The 17,601-nt window shown below is 24.8% G+C and overlaps 6 protein-coding genes across 6 annotated transcripts in view; 2 read left to right on the plus strand and 4 right to left on the minus strand.

Moving 5' to 3' along the window:
- Positions 1 to 611: 611 nt before the first annotated feature.
- On the minus strand, positions 612 to 4,215 carry Phum_PHUM085680 (Neurotactin, putative; the record flags this gene model as incomplete). Its single annotated transcript, XM_002423729.1, has 13 exons — positions 612 to 926; positions 1,000 to 1,226; positions 1,306 to 1,515; positions 1,595 to 1,860; positions 1,950 to 2,161; positions 2,239 to 2,458; positions 2,564 to 2,699; positions 2,786 to 3,032; positions 3,336 to 3,421; positions 3,486 to 3,492; positions 3,558 to 3,881; positions 3,958 to 4,122; positions 4,204 to 4,215. 13 exons carry the CDS (start codon positions 4,213 to 4,215, stop codon positions 612 to 614), a joined length of 2,427 nt encoding a protein of 808 aa, XP_002423774.1.
- Positions 4,216 to 7,987: 3,772 nt separating this feature from the next.
- On the plus strand, positions 7,988 to 9,467 carry Phum_PHUM085690 (Pyridoxal phosphate phosphatase, putative; the record flags this gene model as incomplete). Its single annotated transcript, XM_002423730.1, has 6 exons — positions 7,988 to 8,081; positions 8,279 to 8,439; positions 8,516 to 8,653; positions 8,752 to 8,974; positions 9,060 to 9,201; positions 9,281 to 9,467. 6 exons carry the CDS (start codon positions 7,988 to 7,990, stop codon positions 9,465 to 9,467), a joined length of 945 nt encoding a protein of 314 aa, XP_002423775.1.
- A 660-nt stretch (positions 9,468 to 10,127) lies between these two features.
- Positions 10,128 to 10,664, minus strand: Phum_PHUM085700 (secreted ferritin S subunit precursor, putative; the record flags this gene model as incomplete). Its single annotated transcript, XM_002423731.1, has 2 exons — positions 10,128 to 10,331; positions 10,473 to 10,664. The coding sequence occupies 2 exons, from the start codon at positions 10,662 to 10,664 to the stop codon at positions 10,128 to 10,130; spliced, it is 396 nt and encodes a 131-aa protein (XP_002423776.1).
- A 660-nt stretch (positions 10,665 to 11,324) lies between these two features.
- Phum_PHUM085710 (uncharacterized protein) lies at positions 11,325 to 13,358 on the plus strand (the record flags this gene model as incomplete). Its single annotated transcript, XM_002423732.1, has 7 exons — positions 11,325 to 11,545; positions 11,626 to 11,861; positions 11,949 to 11,971; positions 12,181 to 12,358; positions 12,439 to 12,709; positions 12,844 to 13,082; positions 13,201 to 13,358. The coding sequence occupies 7 exons, from the start codon at positions 11,325 to 11,327 to the stop codon at positions 13,356 to 13,358; spliced, it is 1,326 nt and encodes a 441-aa protein (XP_002423777.1).
- Positions 13,359 to 13,360: 2 nt separating this feature from the next.
- On the minus strand, positions 13,361 to 14,240 carry Phum_PHUM085720 (uncharacterized protein; the record flags this gene model as incomplete). The annotated part of the gene is made up of 3 exons (XM_002423733.1): positions 13,361 to 13,557; positions 13,900 to 14,052; positions 14,219 to 14,240. The coding sequence occupies 3 exons, from the start codon at positions 14,238 to 14,240 to the stop codon at positions 13,361 to 13,363; spliced, it is 372 nt and encodes a 123-aa protein (XP_002423778.1).
- A 2,188-nt stretch (positions 14,241 to 16,428) lies between these two features.
- Phum_PHUM085730 (uncharacterized protein) overlaps positions 16,429 to 17,601 on the minus strand; it is a gene marked incomplete at both ends in the record, with an annotated part of 2,797 nt that continues 1,624 nt past the window's right edge. The window contains 4 exons of the mRNA XM_002423734.1: positions 16,429 to 16,518; positions 16,543 to 16,594; positions 16,673 to 16,761; positions 16,847 to 17,061. Of these exons, the coding sequence (XP_002423779.1) occupies positions 16,429 to 16,518; positions 16,543 to 16,594; positions 16,673 to 16,761; positions 16,847 to 17,061 (446 nt within the window). The remainder of the gene's footprint in view (positions 16,519 to 16,542; positions 16,595 to 16,672; positions 16,762 to 16,846; positions 17,062 to 17,601) is intronic.

A 17,601-nucleotide genomic window follows, 5' to 3' on the forward strand; every position in this document is an offset into this window, starting at 1 on the left:
AGATAAAAAATCATTTCATTTCATTTTTAATAAATAATTTTCTGACATTTGTTTATGTTTATGTACATTTGATGTATGTACATATCTACATATGTTTATCGGTTATAAAAATATTATTATTTATTAACTGTAAGATTTGAGCTTTTTATTTAATTAATTAATTAATTAATTAATGTGTGTGTGTGACACGTGTGTGCCACCCAAAAAAACGGTTAATCTGTTAACTTATTATTATGCATATAAAAAAAAAATTTTTTTTAAATTATTGTTATTATTATTATTATTATTATTATTATTATTATTAGGCCAGCGTGTGTAAAAAATTTTGGCATTTAAATAAACATAAATAATAATAATTTGGCAACAGCTTGATAATAATAATAATAATAATAATAATTTTGCATACATTTTATTAATTTTTTTTTTTTTTTTTTTTTTCAAATGGTAGCTTTGATATTAATAATAATAAAAAAAAATTGGTTTCGTGTGATTGAATTATTATTATTATTATCAGTGCTCTTAAGCTTTTTTTGTATTGATAAGTACATTTTTTTTTAAAAAGCCATTAATTTTTTTTGTAAAAGGAAAAAAGGAAAAAAAGGAAAAAATTTTTAGTCTCTCCTGGCAAATTTAGGAACAAAATTTTTAGAGATCCAAAAATTACAATTGGGATAATCGTCGAACCATTCACCTTTTTCTCCTATAATTAAAACTCCTTCCCGATTTTTAACCGTCCATTCTCCGTGATTAACATAATTATAAAATAAATCCTGTATCGTGCTGACGAAATTTCTTTGGGCTGTCGTTCTAGGTTCGTACGTACCTAATATAGATGACATGTCGACACCGATATCAGCTATTTGACCAAAATCCGTGTGATTTCTTTCAAGTTTAGCCACGTAAAATGATACGTTTTGTTGTGCTCCCTATACAAAAAAGATATCGTTTATAATAACCTTTTCCCCTTATTGATAAAGTACCTGAATTAATAAACAATACCTGAGATCGTACGAAATTTAACGTTGGACAAATTGTTCGAATATCTGATATCATGGCCGTTAAATCTTCCCAACTGTTATTGTATAATTTTAACGCTTCGTTAGTTAATCCCATCGTACCTATGTAACTACCCTTGACGTGTTCGATTATCGCTTCTTCTTTAGGTCCAGGTATTTTTTGAAGTTTTTCCCAAAGTTGTGGACTTGCTTCACTATGAGCCGTGGTTCCTATTTTTTGAGGAAAAAAACCTTAATTAAATCGTTAACACATATTAAAATTTAATGGGTGAATTTTTAAAAAACTAACCCAAAACTAGGGTGGTATGTTGTTGAGAATTATCATGCCAAAGACCTTCCTTAAGAATGTTACCATCTAAAACAAGCCATTCGTGTTTGGTAGTATTCGCTTCATAATTGGCCGGTAAATCGGAAATGGTAGGCCTCCATGAATCTTCTAATTCTTCGACTAATTCTTCGGCATCATACGATTTCAAACAGTATAACTTATCAGGTTTTTCTATAATAAAAATAATAATAATAATAATAATAATTAAAAAAAATTTAAAACGTTTTAAAATGAATTAATTTAGTCTTACGTGCACATATGCGGTCTATATAACGTTGATTAGCTTGTTCGGACAATTGTAAAACTTTATCGGGAAATATTACGGAACCGCTGGAAGCCCAAGCTCTATTAAATAAATTTTTAGCCGCGTGACTGGAAACTAATGCCGTAGTTAATGTTGCTCCAGCACGGTGTCCCAATACGGTTATCATATTTGGATCGCCTCCAAAATGAACAATATTTGTTTTTATCCATTTTAATGCTGTTATTATATCGGATAAACCATAATTTCCGGATCTAAATTTAAAAAAAAAAATAATAATAATAATCATTTCATTTTTTCCCCCCTGGAATTCTTATAAATTACAAAAGAAAAAAATTCTTACACGGGGGGATAGGTAGATTTCGATAGGACATCAGCAGCTAAAAATCCAAATATTCCCAATCTGAAATTTGGACGGACGAAAACTACTTCTTTACTTCTTATTATTTTTGCTGTGGGTTTTAGTATACCAGGGGATCCCCCGACAAGGGTACCACTATCAATGAGTACGATAACAGGTACGGGAGTATCATATCTAACAAAAGGAGTTTGAATCTGTAAAATCGGAGATTTAATCGTTAATTAATCATTAGTCTTGGTTTAAATGTCAAAATTATATAAAATAAAATTACATCTAATGTCAGACAATTTTCCGCTCCGTCTATACGCCATTTTCTATTTGGTTCCATATATATTTGCCAACAGGTAGACGTACGATTATAAGCTTTCAATGTACCATTCCAACATTTGTCAATTTGATCGAGAGGTTCTGCATATTTCCAACGTTTACTTCCCAGAGGGGGAACCGCATACGGTATACCATGAAATTTAAATATTCCTTCGTCAAATATTCTAATAAAAAAAAAAAAAATTTTAACTCATTTTAAACGAATCAAAAAAAAAAATTATTATTATTATTATTATTATTTCGATAATGAGGATAGGATAGATGAATACCCTTCGATTGGTCCACAAGAAGACGATGTTACGATGTAACGACCGTCTTTAATGGGTGGTGAAGTTGCTTGTTTTGATCCAGCCAAAAGTATTATTATTAAAATTAATAAAATTAAAAATAATATTATGGCCGCAACTAAAAAATAAAATTAATATTATTATTATTATTAATAATTATTTTTATTTAAAACAAACAAAACAAACGACAAACAATTAACTGACTTATGGCTTTTTCGTGTTTTGTAAGTCTTCTCATTTTTTCCGGCCAATTTCTCCAGTCTCGAACGCTCCACGTTCCAAAAACTCCTTGTTTTCTTTTGCTCGCTAATTCTTGACTTTCGACATCTTTGGAATCGTCTACGTCTAATTTTACCGTTTCCATACCGTCTTCGACCAAACCGTTACTTTCTTTTGAATCTTCCAGAGTTTCCATCGATGCTAAACCTGCAGTACCCATTTCCATGTCTTTCTAAATTTTTGGAAAAAAAAAAAAAAATAAATTACAAAACTCAATGCCAACTCAAACTACCATTTTTTTTTTTTTTTTTTTATTAAAAAAATTTATCGTTTAATATTCGGTAACATTTTTTTTTATGTAAAATGACTAAACACGAATAACTAAATAGAACTAAAATTAGTCTATCGAATTTTATTTTTATTATTATATTAATTTTCGATAATCGATTAGTTTTTATGTTTAATAACTAACGAGTATAATTTCTATTAATTAAATCCTACATTTTTTTTTTTTTTTTAATAGACATTTACTTACTGTAGTTTTTCCAACATTAGGTGCTTCATAGGTGCAAAATAGGTGCAAACACATAAATAAAGGTTTTTTAAACATCAAATATATGTCTAAACTACTAAATAAAATAAATAAAAGCGAGAAAATAACACACACACGCACGCACATTCACACCAGAGCACTGTACATTTAAATAATAATAATAATAATAATAATAATGATGATAGCATAAATGAAAATATTTACCTCATTTTTAAATTCTCTATTTAATTTTTTTGGCCGATCCGATATTAATGGTATCCTTATTGAATTGAAAAAACTTTTTTGTTTTTTAGTATTTAAATTTTTTTCATCTTTGGCATCATCTCGATTTTCGATATTATCATCATCATCATCACCACCACCACCTCCTTCTCCACTTTTCGTCAATGGCATTCTCGTTATAATTTTTCTAAATCTTTTAGCAATTAATTGCCTTTGAGTTTCCGGTTCTTTATCATCTTCTTTTCTAACGTTTTGAGCAACGAATGGCGGTTCTATATCCGGTTCGGTTGAATTTTCATCCGTTTCCTGTTGGTATGTGTAAATATGGAGTAAAAATATTTTTTTTTTTTGGGGATAATAATAATAATATTTTTTTTTTTACCTTCGTTTTACGACTACGTAAAAAACCAGGGATTTTAATTCCTCCTATTGGAACTCTTACAGAGCTCCCTAATTCTTTTTGGGATGCTTCTAATTGTTTCTTCATTTTTTCAACTTCTCCCGTTTTTATTATTTCTACGTCATTACGTATTTGTTCGATTTCATCCTGAAAATTTTTTCGTTATATTTTTTTTTTTATATTCCAAACAATTTTAAAAAAAAATTTTTTTTTTTTTTTCCGTTAAACTTGCCTTTCCATTTTCGTCGATTAATTTAAAATTGTAATCTTTTGTATTATTTTCTTCGTTTAAAATTTTTTCCTTTTCTTCTGTTTTTATTATTATTCTGTCTTTATCTTCAAAATGTCCGTTTTTAATGTCGCTCATGGTGGTTACCTGTTAATATTATTTTATATTTTAAAAAAAAAAAAAATTTTACAACCATAAAAATTATTATGAAAAAAGTTTGTTAAAAGAGAGTTGAAAAACCGTTACGATTAAAAAATTTAAAAAAAATTTTTTTTTTATTAAAGGCTTAAAATTAAACATTATATTCTTTTTAAGACTTTTAAATTATTATTATTATTTTCGTCTGTTGTTATTATACAAAAAAAAAAAAAATTATATTACAATTTGTGTAGTAATTATGATACCAAATCTACCCACCACACACCACACCACCACCCACATAACATTTAAAATTTAAAATTTTTTTTTATTTTCACTTAAACATAATCAACCGTTAATTATTTAAGTAACATGTAACATAAAAAAAAAAAACATTTTGAATAATAATGAGGATTTTCAACAAAAAAAAATTAACTGGCTTGGAGAGAATAATAATGGCGTCGACAAAAAAATAAAAAAATTTCATAACGTTTATAATTTTTTTTTTTTTTATATATATTAACCTACACGAAAATTACATTTAAAAGATAACCCGCCTCCCCCCCCCCCCCCGAAAAATTTTAATTCATTCTTTTACAAAAAATTTTATTTTCAATAAGAGATATTTTATTTATTTATTTATTTAAAAAAATAAATACGAATGAAAATAATTAGCGCCATTTTCTCTAAGTTACCGTTTTATAAATTTTTAAAAAAAAAAAAAAATATCGTGGAAGAAAAAAAGTGTCAGAAGATGAATAAAAACAAATATTTTGTCGTCTGCTAACGAATGATTAAATATGAATATATATCGAAAATAAAAAAAATGAATTCCGTTTTTATATACGTAGAAAAAAATAGAAAAAAATAGAAAAAGGTTAGGTTTAGGGCGTTTTGAGGGGGGAGGAAAAAAAAATTAAAAAAAAATCGATCGTGAGAGGAGGGAGACGGGGGGAGGGGGAGGAGGAGGGGAAGGAGAAGGAAAAAATTACTTTTTAAATTTTTTTATTTCCCCCCCCCCCACAATTTAAAAAAAAAAATTAAACTTTATATTTCTTTTGAATGAATTATTAAATCCAACAGAGTTTTTTTTTTTTTTTGTATTAAATTGTTGAATTGATGTAAATTCAATTACAATTTATTATTATTATTATTATTATTATTATTATTATTATTTAAATCATCAGAAGATGAATAACAGGAGCAGCAACAGCATCCATACATTTATCCCATTTTAATTCATTTAAGTAAATTAAATTATAAATTAAAGATTTTTTTTTTTTAAAAAAGAGGTGGAGTCATATGACACAATCCAATTTTTTCTAATTTTTCTATTTTTTTGGGGAGCCATTCCCAGTCAGTCTGTCTTATACGATTAAATTATTTAATTAATTAATTAATGTTTTTTTTAATAAAATAATTATTTTAATAATAATTTAATCCTTTTTAAGTAAAAAAAGCTTTCGAAACGTTTTTTTTTTTTCTCGAGAGAGAATTTTCCATGATGAAAATAGTAATAATAATAATAATAATAATAAAATGCAATTCAATGACGCGCGTGTATCATGCAAAGTGTTTGATATTAACGGCAAATAAATAAAAAAAAAATGTGACGACAGAAAAAAAAAAGAAAAAAAAAGAAAATTTATCTAAAAAGCAAAATATAAAGGCAATTATTATAATGATAATGATAATGATGATGATGATGATGATGAAATAAATAATATTTATTTAAAATGCATATTTTTGAATCGTTTTGCAATACAGCATTCATTTACACTCGCTCGGCATTAAATAATTAAATATTTTTTTGCTTTTTCCAGATTTGTTATGAAAAAAAAAATCTGGTGGTAAAAAACGCAGGCGGTAACGAAATAAATAAATAAATAAATAATTTATTTTATTTTATTTTATTTGCGTGTAATCCCCTACCTTTTATTATGGCTTTTCTCCTTTTTTATATAATTTTGTTGCCGAATCCGTAACACACACGAAACTTGTTAATCTTTTTGTCGTCGACACAATTAATTAATCCAAAATTCAGCACTGCGTAATAATAATAATAATAACACACGCGAACAAAATAAAATGGTTGTATTTTATTTAAAATAAAAAAGAAATTTGAATTTCTGCAATTTTTTTTTTTCTTTCCCCTTCATTTATATCAATACAGAGTAAAAAGCTAGAATTGGGGTTGGGGCGTGTGAAGTCGTAGGAACGCTTTGATTCAAGCGCAGACGCGTTTTTTTTTTTTTTTCTCTTCCTATTTATTCCTTTTTATTCCTAATCTTTATTTTAATAAAAAAAAAAAGAATTCACATCCGTTTCCTTATTTTTTTTTTTTCGAAACAACTTAATTTTACGCGTAAAATCTACACTAGTTTGTTAAAAAACAAATCGAACAAAAAAATTTGAATTCGTTTAACGGTTACCCCTGATTCAACTGACAAACTGTCAAAGAAGGCTGTGGACACAATTAAATATCATCCATCCATCACTTATATTTATCATTAATATTATTGTAAATCATTTTTCTAATAACTATTACGATACGTTTATTTACGTAATTATTAATTATTAAAATTTTAAGAAAAATTAAATAAATTTACGTTCACGCAACGACGACAACAGCAACAGCAACGACATAAAAAAAAAAAAAAAAAAAATTTTATTTAAAATGTAACCGATGACAGAAACGTAATCGAACTGTTCAAACACACAAAGAGGGATGGTTCCAAATGGGTTCATTTTATAAGAATAAAGTCCCCTAGTAATTCGTTTCGCTAGAAATCTTTTTCCACGCGTAACATATGAAGAAATAATAATTACATGTTTAGCTTATAAACAAATATAATTTTTTTAAAAAAAAAATTTTTTTTTTCCTTCAATGAATCACGGAATGATGGTTGCGGAGTGTTATGGAGAGATCCTTTTTTAAAAAAAAATTTTTTTTTTGTTTATCTTGAAGTCGATTCGAAAAAAAAAAACGATTTCGAATCGCTTCATTGATTATTAATTTAAACTAAATAAAATTTAATTATAAATAATATTATAATTATTCATTTTTTTTTAAATAATGAGTTTACACTGTATTTAATCCGTAATTATTTTTTTTAAATGTTTTTTTTCGAGTTAAATATCATCATCATCATCATTATTAATTTTTTTTACGAATTTTAAAAATGAAAATTAAAAATTTTTAGTCGTAGTTAACGACGAAACCTAAATTTTCTTGATTTTTTTGTATCTGGCGACCGTTAGACGCGAACCAATCATTAATTTGTAATCATAATTTAGGGTGAAGGTAAAAAAAAAAGTTTCCATGACAACCCTATATTTAATACAATTAATATAATATATCAATTGCATATTTAGTTATTTAGAACAAAAATAAAAATGAATATTAATAAATAAATAAAATAATAATAAATATGAAATATATACATAAAAATTTATTTATTCCTTTTTCCTTTTTTTTTTATTGAGAGAGAGAGAGAGAGAGAGAGATTCGTTGTAAATGAAAAAAAATAAAAAATTTATCGTCGTAGAAGGCTGTGACGTAATTTAACCTTCATTTTATATATTTTTTATTCGATTTTCAAAGTTAATTTTAATTCGTATTTATTATAGTAAAATATCGTTGAAATGGTTCCCATGCCTAAAAATTTAAATGCGGCATCTAAAAATGAAATAATGGATTTTTTGTCATCATTCAACACTGTTTTAGCAGATTGTGATGGTAAAATTGTTATTACAATTTTTCTTGCATGATAAAATGGTAACTTTAATCTCTGCAAAATTAATATCTAATTTGTGATAAAAAAAAAAGGCATACTTGTAGTAGTAACATTTACTAATTATTAAATTAACTAAAAATTTTAATTGTTTTTTTTTGTTGTTGTAAATTTAGAGAGGTTTATTATTTATTTTTTCCAGGAGTGTTATGGATATTTAGAAACGTGATTGAAAATTCACAACACACAATTAATAAATTTATGGAAAAGGGTAAATCAGTGTTTTATGTCACTAATAATAATACTTTAACAAGGGAAGAATTTGTTGAAAAATTTCACAAGCTAGGTTTTAATGCAACCAAAGTACGATATTCATTTGTCTTCAAATTTTTTACCTTTTTTATTTAAGTAAAACTCGGGGATTTTATTATTTTTGCAGGAAAATGTTATATGCACCTCTTATTTAGCAGCAGAATATGTAAAAAGTTTAAATTTAAATAAAAAAGTTTATTTAATTGGTAATCCAGCGATTGTCAAAGAATTTGGCAAAGCAGGAATTAGACATACCGAAATTGGGGTATGTATTTATCATTTTTTCTTTTTTTTTTTTTTTTTACATTCAAACAGGGATAAAATTATTGTTTTAAATTTTTTTTTTTCACAATACTCTCTCAGCCTGATGTAATAGATTCAAATTTAGAAAATTATGTCAATACAAAACTTAAAATAGAACCAGATGTGGGAGCTGTTGTTATTGGTTTCGATGAACATTTTTCATACCCAAAGATTTTAAAAGCGGCTACATATTTAAGCGATCCTGATTGTCATTTTATTGCAACATGTGCTGATGAGTGTCTTCCAGTTAAAAAAGATATGGGAATAAATAATGTTTTTCCAGGTATGAAAATTATTATTATCAAGTTAATAAAAAATATTTTTTTTTTCTCCACAAATTACTATTTAAAAATTTTTATTTTAATTAGGTTCTGGAGCTTTCGTAAGTTGCTTAGAAGCAGTGTCCGGAAGAAAGGCATTTATTTTAGGAAAACCGAACAAATATATGTTACAAGATATTATAAAAGTTCATAATATTGATCCGAGTAAAACTTTAATGATAGGTGACAGGTTTGTGTAGTTTCGATAATTTCTTAATTAAGAATTTTACAAAAAAATCATTATTATTATATTATTTTTTCTCCATCAGATGCAATACTGATATTCTTTTTGGCAATAAATGTGGTTTTATGACATTATTGGTGCTAACTGGTGTAACTACAGTATCCGATATTGAAAAGTATGCTGCATCCAATGACCCGAATATTAATTCATTAGTACCACAATTTTACATTCAGAAATTAGGTGATTTGTTGCCCCATGTTGAGGCATTGTAAATTAAAATTAATAGAAAATAAAAAATAATATGGGTGATAGATAGTTGCAATTTTAATTAGTGATATATATTTTTTCCGTTTTTACTTACTTAAATAAAAAATTATTTTTCTTTGTTTATTTTAAATCTATTGTTATAGAAAATTTTCAAATTTAAATCATTAAATTGTTAATTTTAACAAATACAGATTTATATATATTTTTTTTTTTTGTAATAAAATACATATTTTAAATCATTCATATAAAATATAACGTTAATGCAAAAACCTATTTATCGTGAAAAAGAAAAGGAGGGAAATTATTTGAAATTTATTACAAGAAGGCGTTGACTAAAAAACCGGTAAAATTTTATTGCTGACGTGAGAATGGCGCAAGGAGGATTAAGGTATAGTATTAATTAAGTTTATTTGGTAAAAATAATTTTAGTTCTAGTGTTTCTTTATTAACTTTATATAAGATCATTTTATCAGTAATTTTTTTTAGGAGATAAATAATAATTTTATTTAAAAACGTATTAAAAAAAAAAATTAACGTTTGTTCGAATGGCATGTCAAAGAATGAAAAATCGTTAAAAAATAATCATTTAATAAAATATTTATTACAAAAAAAAGTTGTAAATAAAAAAAAAAAATAGTTATATACCATTAATTAAAACATTTCAGCTACTTTTTTTCACATTTTTTTAATAAATATTCATCGTAAATAAATACTCCCAAACCTTCTGGACCAATTCTTTTCAACATGGCGATATGCCTAGACATTTTATCATATTCTTCAACTTGATTATTTAAAAATTCATTTTCTAAAAAATCTGAAGAACACTGATCATCTAAATCTACCGTTAATTTATGAAGATCAAATATTTGCTGAAAATAATTAGACATACTTAATAATTGTAAGTTCTGTTGTTTTTTAACAAGAATTATTATTATTGTTATTATTGTGTATTATAAAAAAACACAAAATGAAAAAAACTTTATTTTGATTTACAGCATACAACTTCTTACCTTACTAACTTCAGATTCCAATTGCAGAGCATCAGTAAATGCAGCTAAAGGTGAATCCCAGCATTGTTTTTCAGGAGGTAAGACTCCTTGAAGTGTAACAACATTTCCTCTTAAATTTAAATAATCAATAAATTTATGTGCATGATCTCTTTCTTCTAAGGCTTGACTCATAAAAAAAGCAGAGCATCCCATTAGACAAACGTTTTGCCTTGCAAAAAATGCAGCCTAAAATGTTTAAAAAGTATATTTTATTGTGTCCTGTTAAAAAAAAATTGTTTTTGTTTAAACAAAAACCATTACCATAGCTAAATAAGAAAAGCTAGCATAAAATTCTGTTGTTATTTGATTGTTAAAACCAATTTCCAATTCAGGTTTAAGACAGGAAACTTTTGAAAAATTTCTTTTTTGTTTACAATCAATTACAAAAAACTTATGTTTATGCAATGAAATGGGAATGCACCTAATAAATTTACTTGCCATTTTATTATTATTATTATTATAAGTTATAATAATAATAATAATAATAATAAAAACTTTCCGTTGGAAAAAAATATAAATTTCTTTTTTTTCTAAAAATAAAATTTAAAAAACAAAAAAAAAAAAAAAAAAAAAAAAAGTTGTCAATCCGAATTTCTAACATGAATAAAAACTAAAATTTATTTTTTTCAGATAAGCAGAATGAATGGTGGATGGAAACCATTTTAATTATTTCAAAGCCTTCAAGACAGAAAAAAAAATAATTACTCGTAAATGTTATCAAAACAATGTGATAATTATCATCATTCATACTGTTGGAAGAAACATTATTAATTAATTACTTTTTTAAAAGATTAAGATTTACATTAATTTCACATGGAATTATTAAGAGTATTAATATTAAGTTTAATGATATTTTTTTCTTATGGAAAAAAACGTAAAAAACCATTACGTTATATCGATGAGAACGTCGAAGATTACGACGCTGATGTTTTTTGCAAATCCCAAAGTCGTCTCATAAAAATGGAAAAATATGACGAAATAATAATTGTGGATACATTTTTAGGGAATTCTATACTTTTAGAGTGTAAATACTGGTATTAAAATGAAATTAACAACAACAAAAAAAATCTATTTTTTATCACTTTATATTAATTTTCCCGGTTTTTTCTTCGAGTGAGGAGAGAGACAACGGTTTACCTAAAACATGGAGTAGACAAAAACACATTTTCACTGGAAATTTAACTGAAGTTGAGCCAAGCATGGATAATAATCCAAATGCATCATCGATTATAATAACAATTCAACATTCTCTCGTTTTGAAAAATTTAAGAGAAAATGATTTGGGATTATATTTTTGTAAAGCTCCATACATAAGCACTCCAGATAAAAGTTTTAATTATTTAGTCGATTGTTGGTAAATCTATCGAATATTTTCGATTTTATTTTCCTTTTTTTTTTCCAGTTGTGTAAATTTGTTTGTTTTTTTTTTTTTTCCAGTCGTCGACAAAAGTGACAACGATGTAAGAGGAAAAGGATCTGATTTTAAAAATTACACTCAGTTTTACATAGCTGGAGCTAATAAATTGTTATCGGATCAAACCTTTTTGGATAATACATACTTTAAGGCAATTTATTTAAATTTTTTTTTTTTTTTTTTAAAAATCAAACTGGCATTTTAATTTTTACGATTTGAATATTGTACCTATTTAACGGTTTAATAAATTTTTAGGTTTTAACGGAATGGTCGGAATGGTCCGAATGCGATTCTTGTTATAGGAAAGAAGGTGTCAAATACAGATTAGGAAAATGTCGAATTAAAGTTTTTTTTAAAAATTGCAATTCAAGTTCTTCGTGTGCAAATTATTTAAATTTACAACAATTTGTATTTAATGACAGGCAAAACACAGGTGATAAATAATTTATTTACGAGTATTTAAAATTTATATTTTTTTACAAATTTACATAAAAATTATTTAAACATTTTTAGAAAAACCGACGGAAATGAATGAAACGGAAATTACGGATTCTCTTTCGGTAAAAAAAAATATCGTCAATTACGGTTTGGCATTATCGTGTAAAAGTTTTTTACTTAAAACGTTAATCCCTTCGGTGTATGCCATAACATATTCTATACCAAATTTTTTATTGATTGATAAATGTATCGGACCCTGTAACGGAAAAATAGAAAGAAAAGGGCCCAGATACAGGAAGTCTATCATATTAGCAGCAGGAGCTCATTTAACATTAGTTTGTCCCGAGTAAGAATTGTCGATTTGAAATTTATATTAACAAAAAAAATGAACCAAAATAAAATTTTTTAATAATTTTATTATGTATTTTTAGCTTCTGAATAATAATAATAATAATAATAAACTTTTACCTAATGTTTCAGTTCCACAATCGATTCTCAGGTACGATGGGAGTATAATAAACTCGCATTGCATTCAAACGAAGGTTATCATTACATACCTAAAACAGCTGAACCTCGAATTTACGTTGATTCATTCAATACTTTATACATATACGATATAACATCGCAAGAATCGGGAAATTATACGTGTTTCGTAGACGATTTAAGAATGCAAGAAGTTAAAATAATTGTTATGAAAAGATCTGCATTTTTTACAAAAGGTTTACATACATGTAAATAATTTTTTTTTTTTTTTTTTTTCCTTTCAAATCACACGTTTAATTTTATTTTTTTTTAAATTTTTTTATTTAGAATTTGGTAGACATTTAAAATATTTAGGATTCGTATTTATTTTATGTTTTTTTGCATATGCTTCTGGAATAATAATAACATGTGTCAAAACTCAATCGGAAAAGAGTAAAAATAGAAGAAAACTCAAAGATACTAAAAAACTATTACAGGAAAAAATAGATTACGATTCTGATTATTCATCATAGTTTTAATTTAAAAGTGTAAATAATATTAAAAGTGAACCTAAGTAAAAATTGGGAATGATGTGAGGTGAATGATTACATAAATCACCTTGACAAAAACACATGTATACTTTTTTATGATTCCATTCCGTTTTAGCACATCTTTCTTCAGAATCTGATGGTCCTCTTGATAAACACTGTCGTTCTGTTGCTAAACCATAATCTGAAAATTTTATTTAAATTACGGTAAATATATTGATAAATTTTAAAATTATTATTATTATTATTATGTTTTTCTCTTTGTAATAAATATTTTATTCATAATGACACGTAATTTGGAAAAATGTAAAATAATTGTAAATGTGAAAAACATTATAAGAATTGACTAATTCAAATAGTATTTATGTTATTGCGTTATGTTTAAATGTCGTGTAACAAATCGTATCTTTTTTATTATTATTATTATTATTAAAAATAATATTATTTGAAATGTTATTTATATTTTTACAGTTATATTAAAGTTTATGAATTATGTATATATATATATATGTACCATCATTGTTACCGCCTTCAATAATTTTTGAACACCATCCAGAGGCACATGGAACGGCTTCGATTCCTTTTTCTATTTCACCCAAAGTTGAATTAACTTTAAAGGGATCCCTACAAGTACCTAAATCTCCCCTCGATCGACATGAATAACATCTTTTAACAGCTCCTGCGAAAAAATCATAACAATTTTATATTTGTATTTATTAAATTTCAAGTTAAAAAAAAAGTAAAAACGTGGAAGACAACAATTAAATAATTTAATAAAAAAATTTTATTTTATAGATATTTCTTTTACGTCACTGGTTGTTTAAATAAAATGCCAATCGTCATACGTTTCATCACTTTCACTATCATTTTCTTCAACCAAAAAAATCAAAAAAAAAAAAAAAGAAAAAAAATGCTTTTTCGATGACACTTTTTCTCCTTACCGTATGTAAAATTTAAATTAATACTAATAAAAACTAATAATAATAATAATATTTTTAACATTTTAATAAAAACATAATAATAATAAAATAAAATAAAAATTAATAAAATTTTAGGTACAAAAAAAATATTGTTTTTATATACTCGAGTTGTATATTGAAACTGGTCAACCTTGCGTTGTACGAACACAACTACAAAACCTGATAATTCCAGGTACTTACTATTTTATATATATTTTTACTTAGTTTTTAAACGTGAATGATAATGATAAAATAACGTTAAAAAATTTTTAATATTGTTAATGCTTTTATTTAAAAAAAAAAATTTACTATAAAAATATTTAATTACATTTAATTTAATTATTATTATTATTATTTTTCTTATTGGTTGTGTTCATAACTTAAAAAAATTTTTATTAATTGTTTGAAAAACAATTTTAATATTATTTTATTTGTTTAATATTCTTTAATTGGTTGATGATGTCAATGATTGTACACCATTTAAATGCTTTCTTTTTTTTGGTAAGTAAAATAAAATTTGTTTTTTTACTCTATGCTTACTAATGTCGTTTGGTTTTGTTTTGTTTTGTTGTCTATGGTTTACTGTTTTACTTATAAACAAATCAAAAATCATCAACGACTATTAATTAAGATAAATAATATGTTAGAATTCACTTGATAAGTTTTTAAATAAAAAATCAAATAATAAAATGCATCAAACATTTTAAAATGAATGCAAAGTTTATAAAATAAAATTGTATTCGTCGAAAACAAAACAATGGCGCCAAAATATTAGTACCGAGTTTGACCGTAAGATGACGTTGTTTTTAAATCGTGTGATTTTAGTAACGGTATTAGAAATTTGAAAAAAAGAACGTTTACGGTGTGAAAATTTTTAAAATTTGTTTGTATTGTGCATAAATCAAATCATAATAAGTTTTTATTAGTTTATAAATATATATTTAAAGTGATATTTAAAATAATAATGTAAGTTTTATAAAATAATTTCTTTATTCTATACAAAAATACTTTTTTTTTTTTTTAATGACGCCATAGAATTAAACATTACATTACTACCACTTTTAATAATTTGTTATAATTTTTAAATTGTTTTAAACAAACAAAAGATTTTGTACAATGTTTAATTATTACAATGGGATTAAAAGGTAAATAATCAAAAAAAAAAAGAGTAAAAACTAATTTCTTTTTACACATGTAATTACAAAATAAATATTTAAGTTTTATTATAATTTAACAAAAAAAAATTAACACAAATCATGAGATTTAGATTTTAAAAACTGTTTTAAATGAATAATTTTTTTTATATAAAATTTTAAAACTAAAACATTTTTTATCATCATTATAGAATCTATTAAACATTTTTTTTTTTTTACTATGAATGAAAATTCAACATCAGCAACAACAACAACAACAACAACATTTACTAACCTTAACAATAAAAATAATGAATTAAATATTTTAAAATAAAATATAACTGATAATAATAATAATAACATTTTCAAATTTTATAAAAATGAACTAATAATAATAATAATAATTTTAAAATTTTCTAATTCAAATCAAACAGTTTAATTATTATAATGTGAAAAGAGTTTTTGTTTTGTTTTATATATTCACTTTTAATACTTTTTATAATAAGGCGTATTATTATTATTATTATTATTATTATTATTATTATTATTTATAATACAGGCTAGAAAAGAACAAAATAAACTTTTATTGTAATTTCATTATTATTAAATTACTTAAAAATAAAATTTTTGTAACTAAATTTAAATGGTAACCAGATTTAAATCAGTTTAAATTTTGTAAACTTGATAATGATAATAATAATGTAACATTTCACTGTTTTTAAAAGAAAATTAATTATTATTATTATTATTATTATTATTATTATTAATGTTAAAACACTGAGGAACTTTTTTCTATTTTTTTTTAAAAATAATTTACACGAATGATTTATCAATAGTACTTGTAGCCTTTGATAACTTGTTTTGGTTCGTTGAAATCTCACTCTTATTATCGGTATCGGCATTATTAAGATTACTTGTTGTTAATTTTGGAGAAATTTGTATTTTTTCTCCAGATTGTCGTTGTCATAAATTGTTTCTTAAATTCGACGATGATATTTCGTTACATTCTATCCATTTAGCCAATTCGAGAGGTAGTGAGGGTTTTAAAATTCCCTCTTCTTTAGAATTTTCACTTACTTGTAATAATTCTCTCATGACGTCGTTGACGTCACAATTTATTATTCTGTGCCTGAAAAATTTATGTCAATGATTAATATAAATCATAAAAATTGGCGGGGAGGGGGGTGGTGGTGGTGGTGATGGTTACCTTCCCAATGCGATAGCTCTTACAAAATCGTCTTTAGGAGTTATAAATCTATGTTCCATGTAAATATTTTTATCGTCCCAATATAAAATCTAAACGAAAAAAAAAGGTTTTTAATGAAAAAATTTTCTTTTTGTTTAAATGAATGAAAGAAAAGGTTAAACCATTTTTTTTTACCTTACTTCTTATTTGGTACACGGTAAACGGCCTTATATACTTTCTATACCTAATTGAATTTCCTCCTTGAACGACTCCTCCACCTTTTCCTTTTATTTTACTCAAAAGTCCCGTCCTTTTAAAAAAATCAAATCTTGCAAAATCCAATTCACGTACGTATCTAGCATTATTCATGTGAAAGAGTAATACATCCACATCCGTCGTTAAACAAATACCTAAAAAAAAAATGGCGTCGTTTTTAATTTAAAAAAAAAAACAATTACTTTCCAAAGGTTCTTTAAATGATTTAATTAATTATTTTTCTGGAAAAACCGAGAGGGTGGTGATGGTGATGGTGGTGGTGGTGGGGGGGAAAAGGTCACGAACTTTATTACCCATTAACTATTGTGCTAGTTCCAAGACGTTTGCAATATAAAAATACAATCGATATGAAAAAAGGTTTGTGTTGTTTCTTTGAACCTTTTTAAACTTTAAATGTAATCCTGTTTAATTGGGTTAATAAAGGAAAAAAAGGAAAAGGAAAGTCAATTTAATATATATATATATATCTATAACAAGGTCAAAATAATTTTTCTCTTTGTAAAAATTTAAAAAAAAAAAAAAATTTTATAATTTTTTTTGTAAAAAGCATGTGCGCTATCGTTTGTGTGATATAGCTAATCGATAAGAAAATGTGGGAAAACGTTTGTTGGTGTTGTTTGCCAAAAAAAACAAACATAAAAAAAAAAAAAACTTATTTCACAGCATCATTATTA

The sequence above is a fragment of the Pediculus humanus genome, genomic scaffold (genome assembly GCF_000006295.1).
Source record: "Pediculus humanus corporis 1103172107436 genomic scaffold, whole genome shotgun sequence".
Lineage (NCBI taxonomy): Eukaryota > Metazoa > Arthropoda > Insecta > Psocodea > Pediculidae > Pediculus > Pediculus humanus.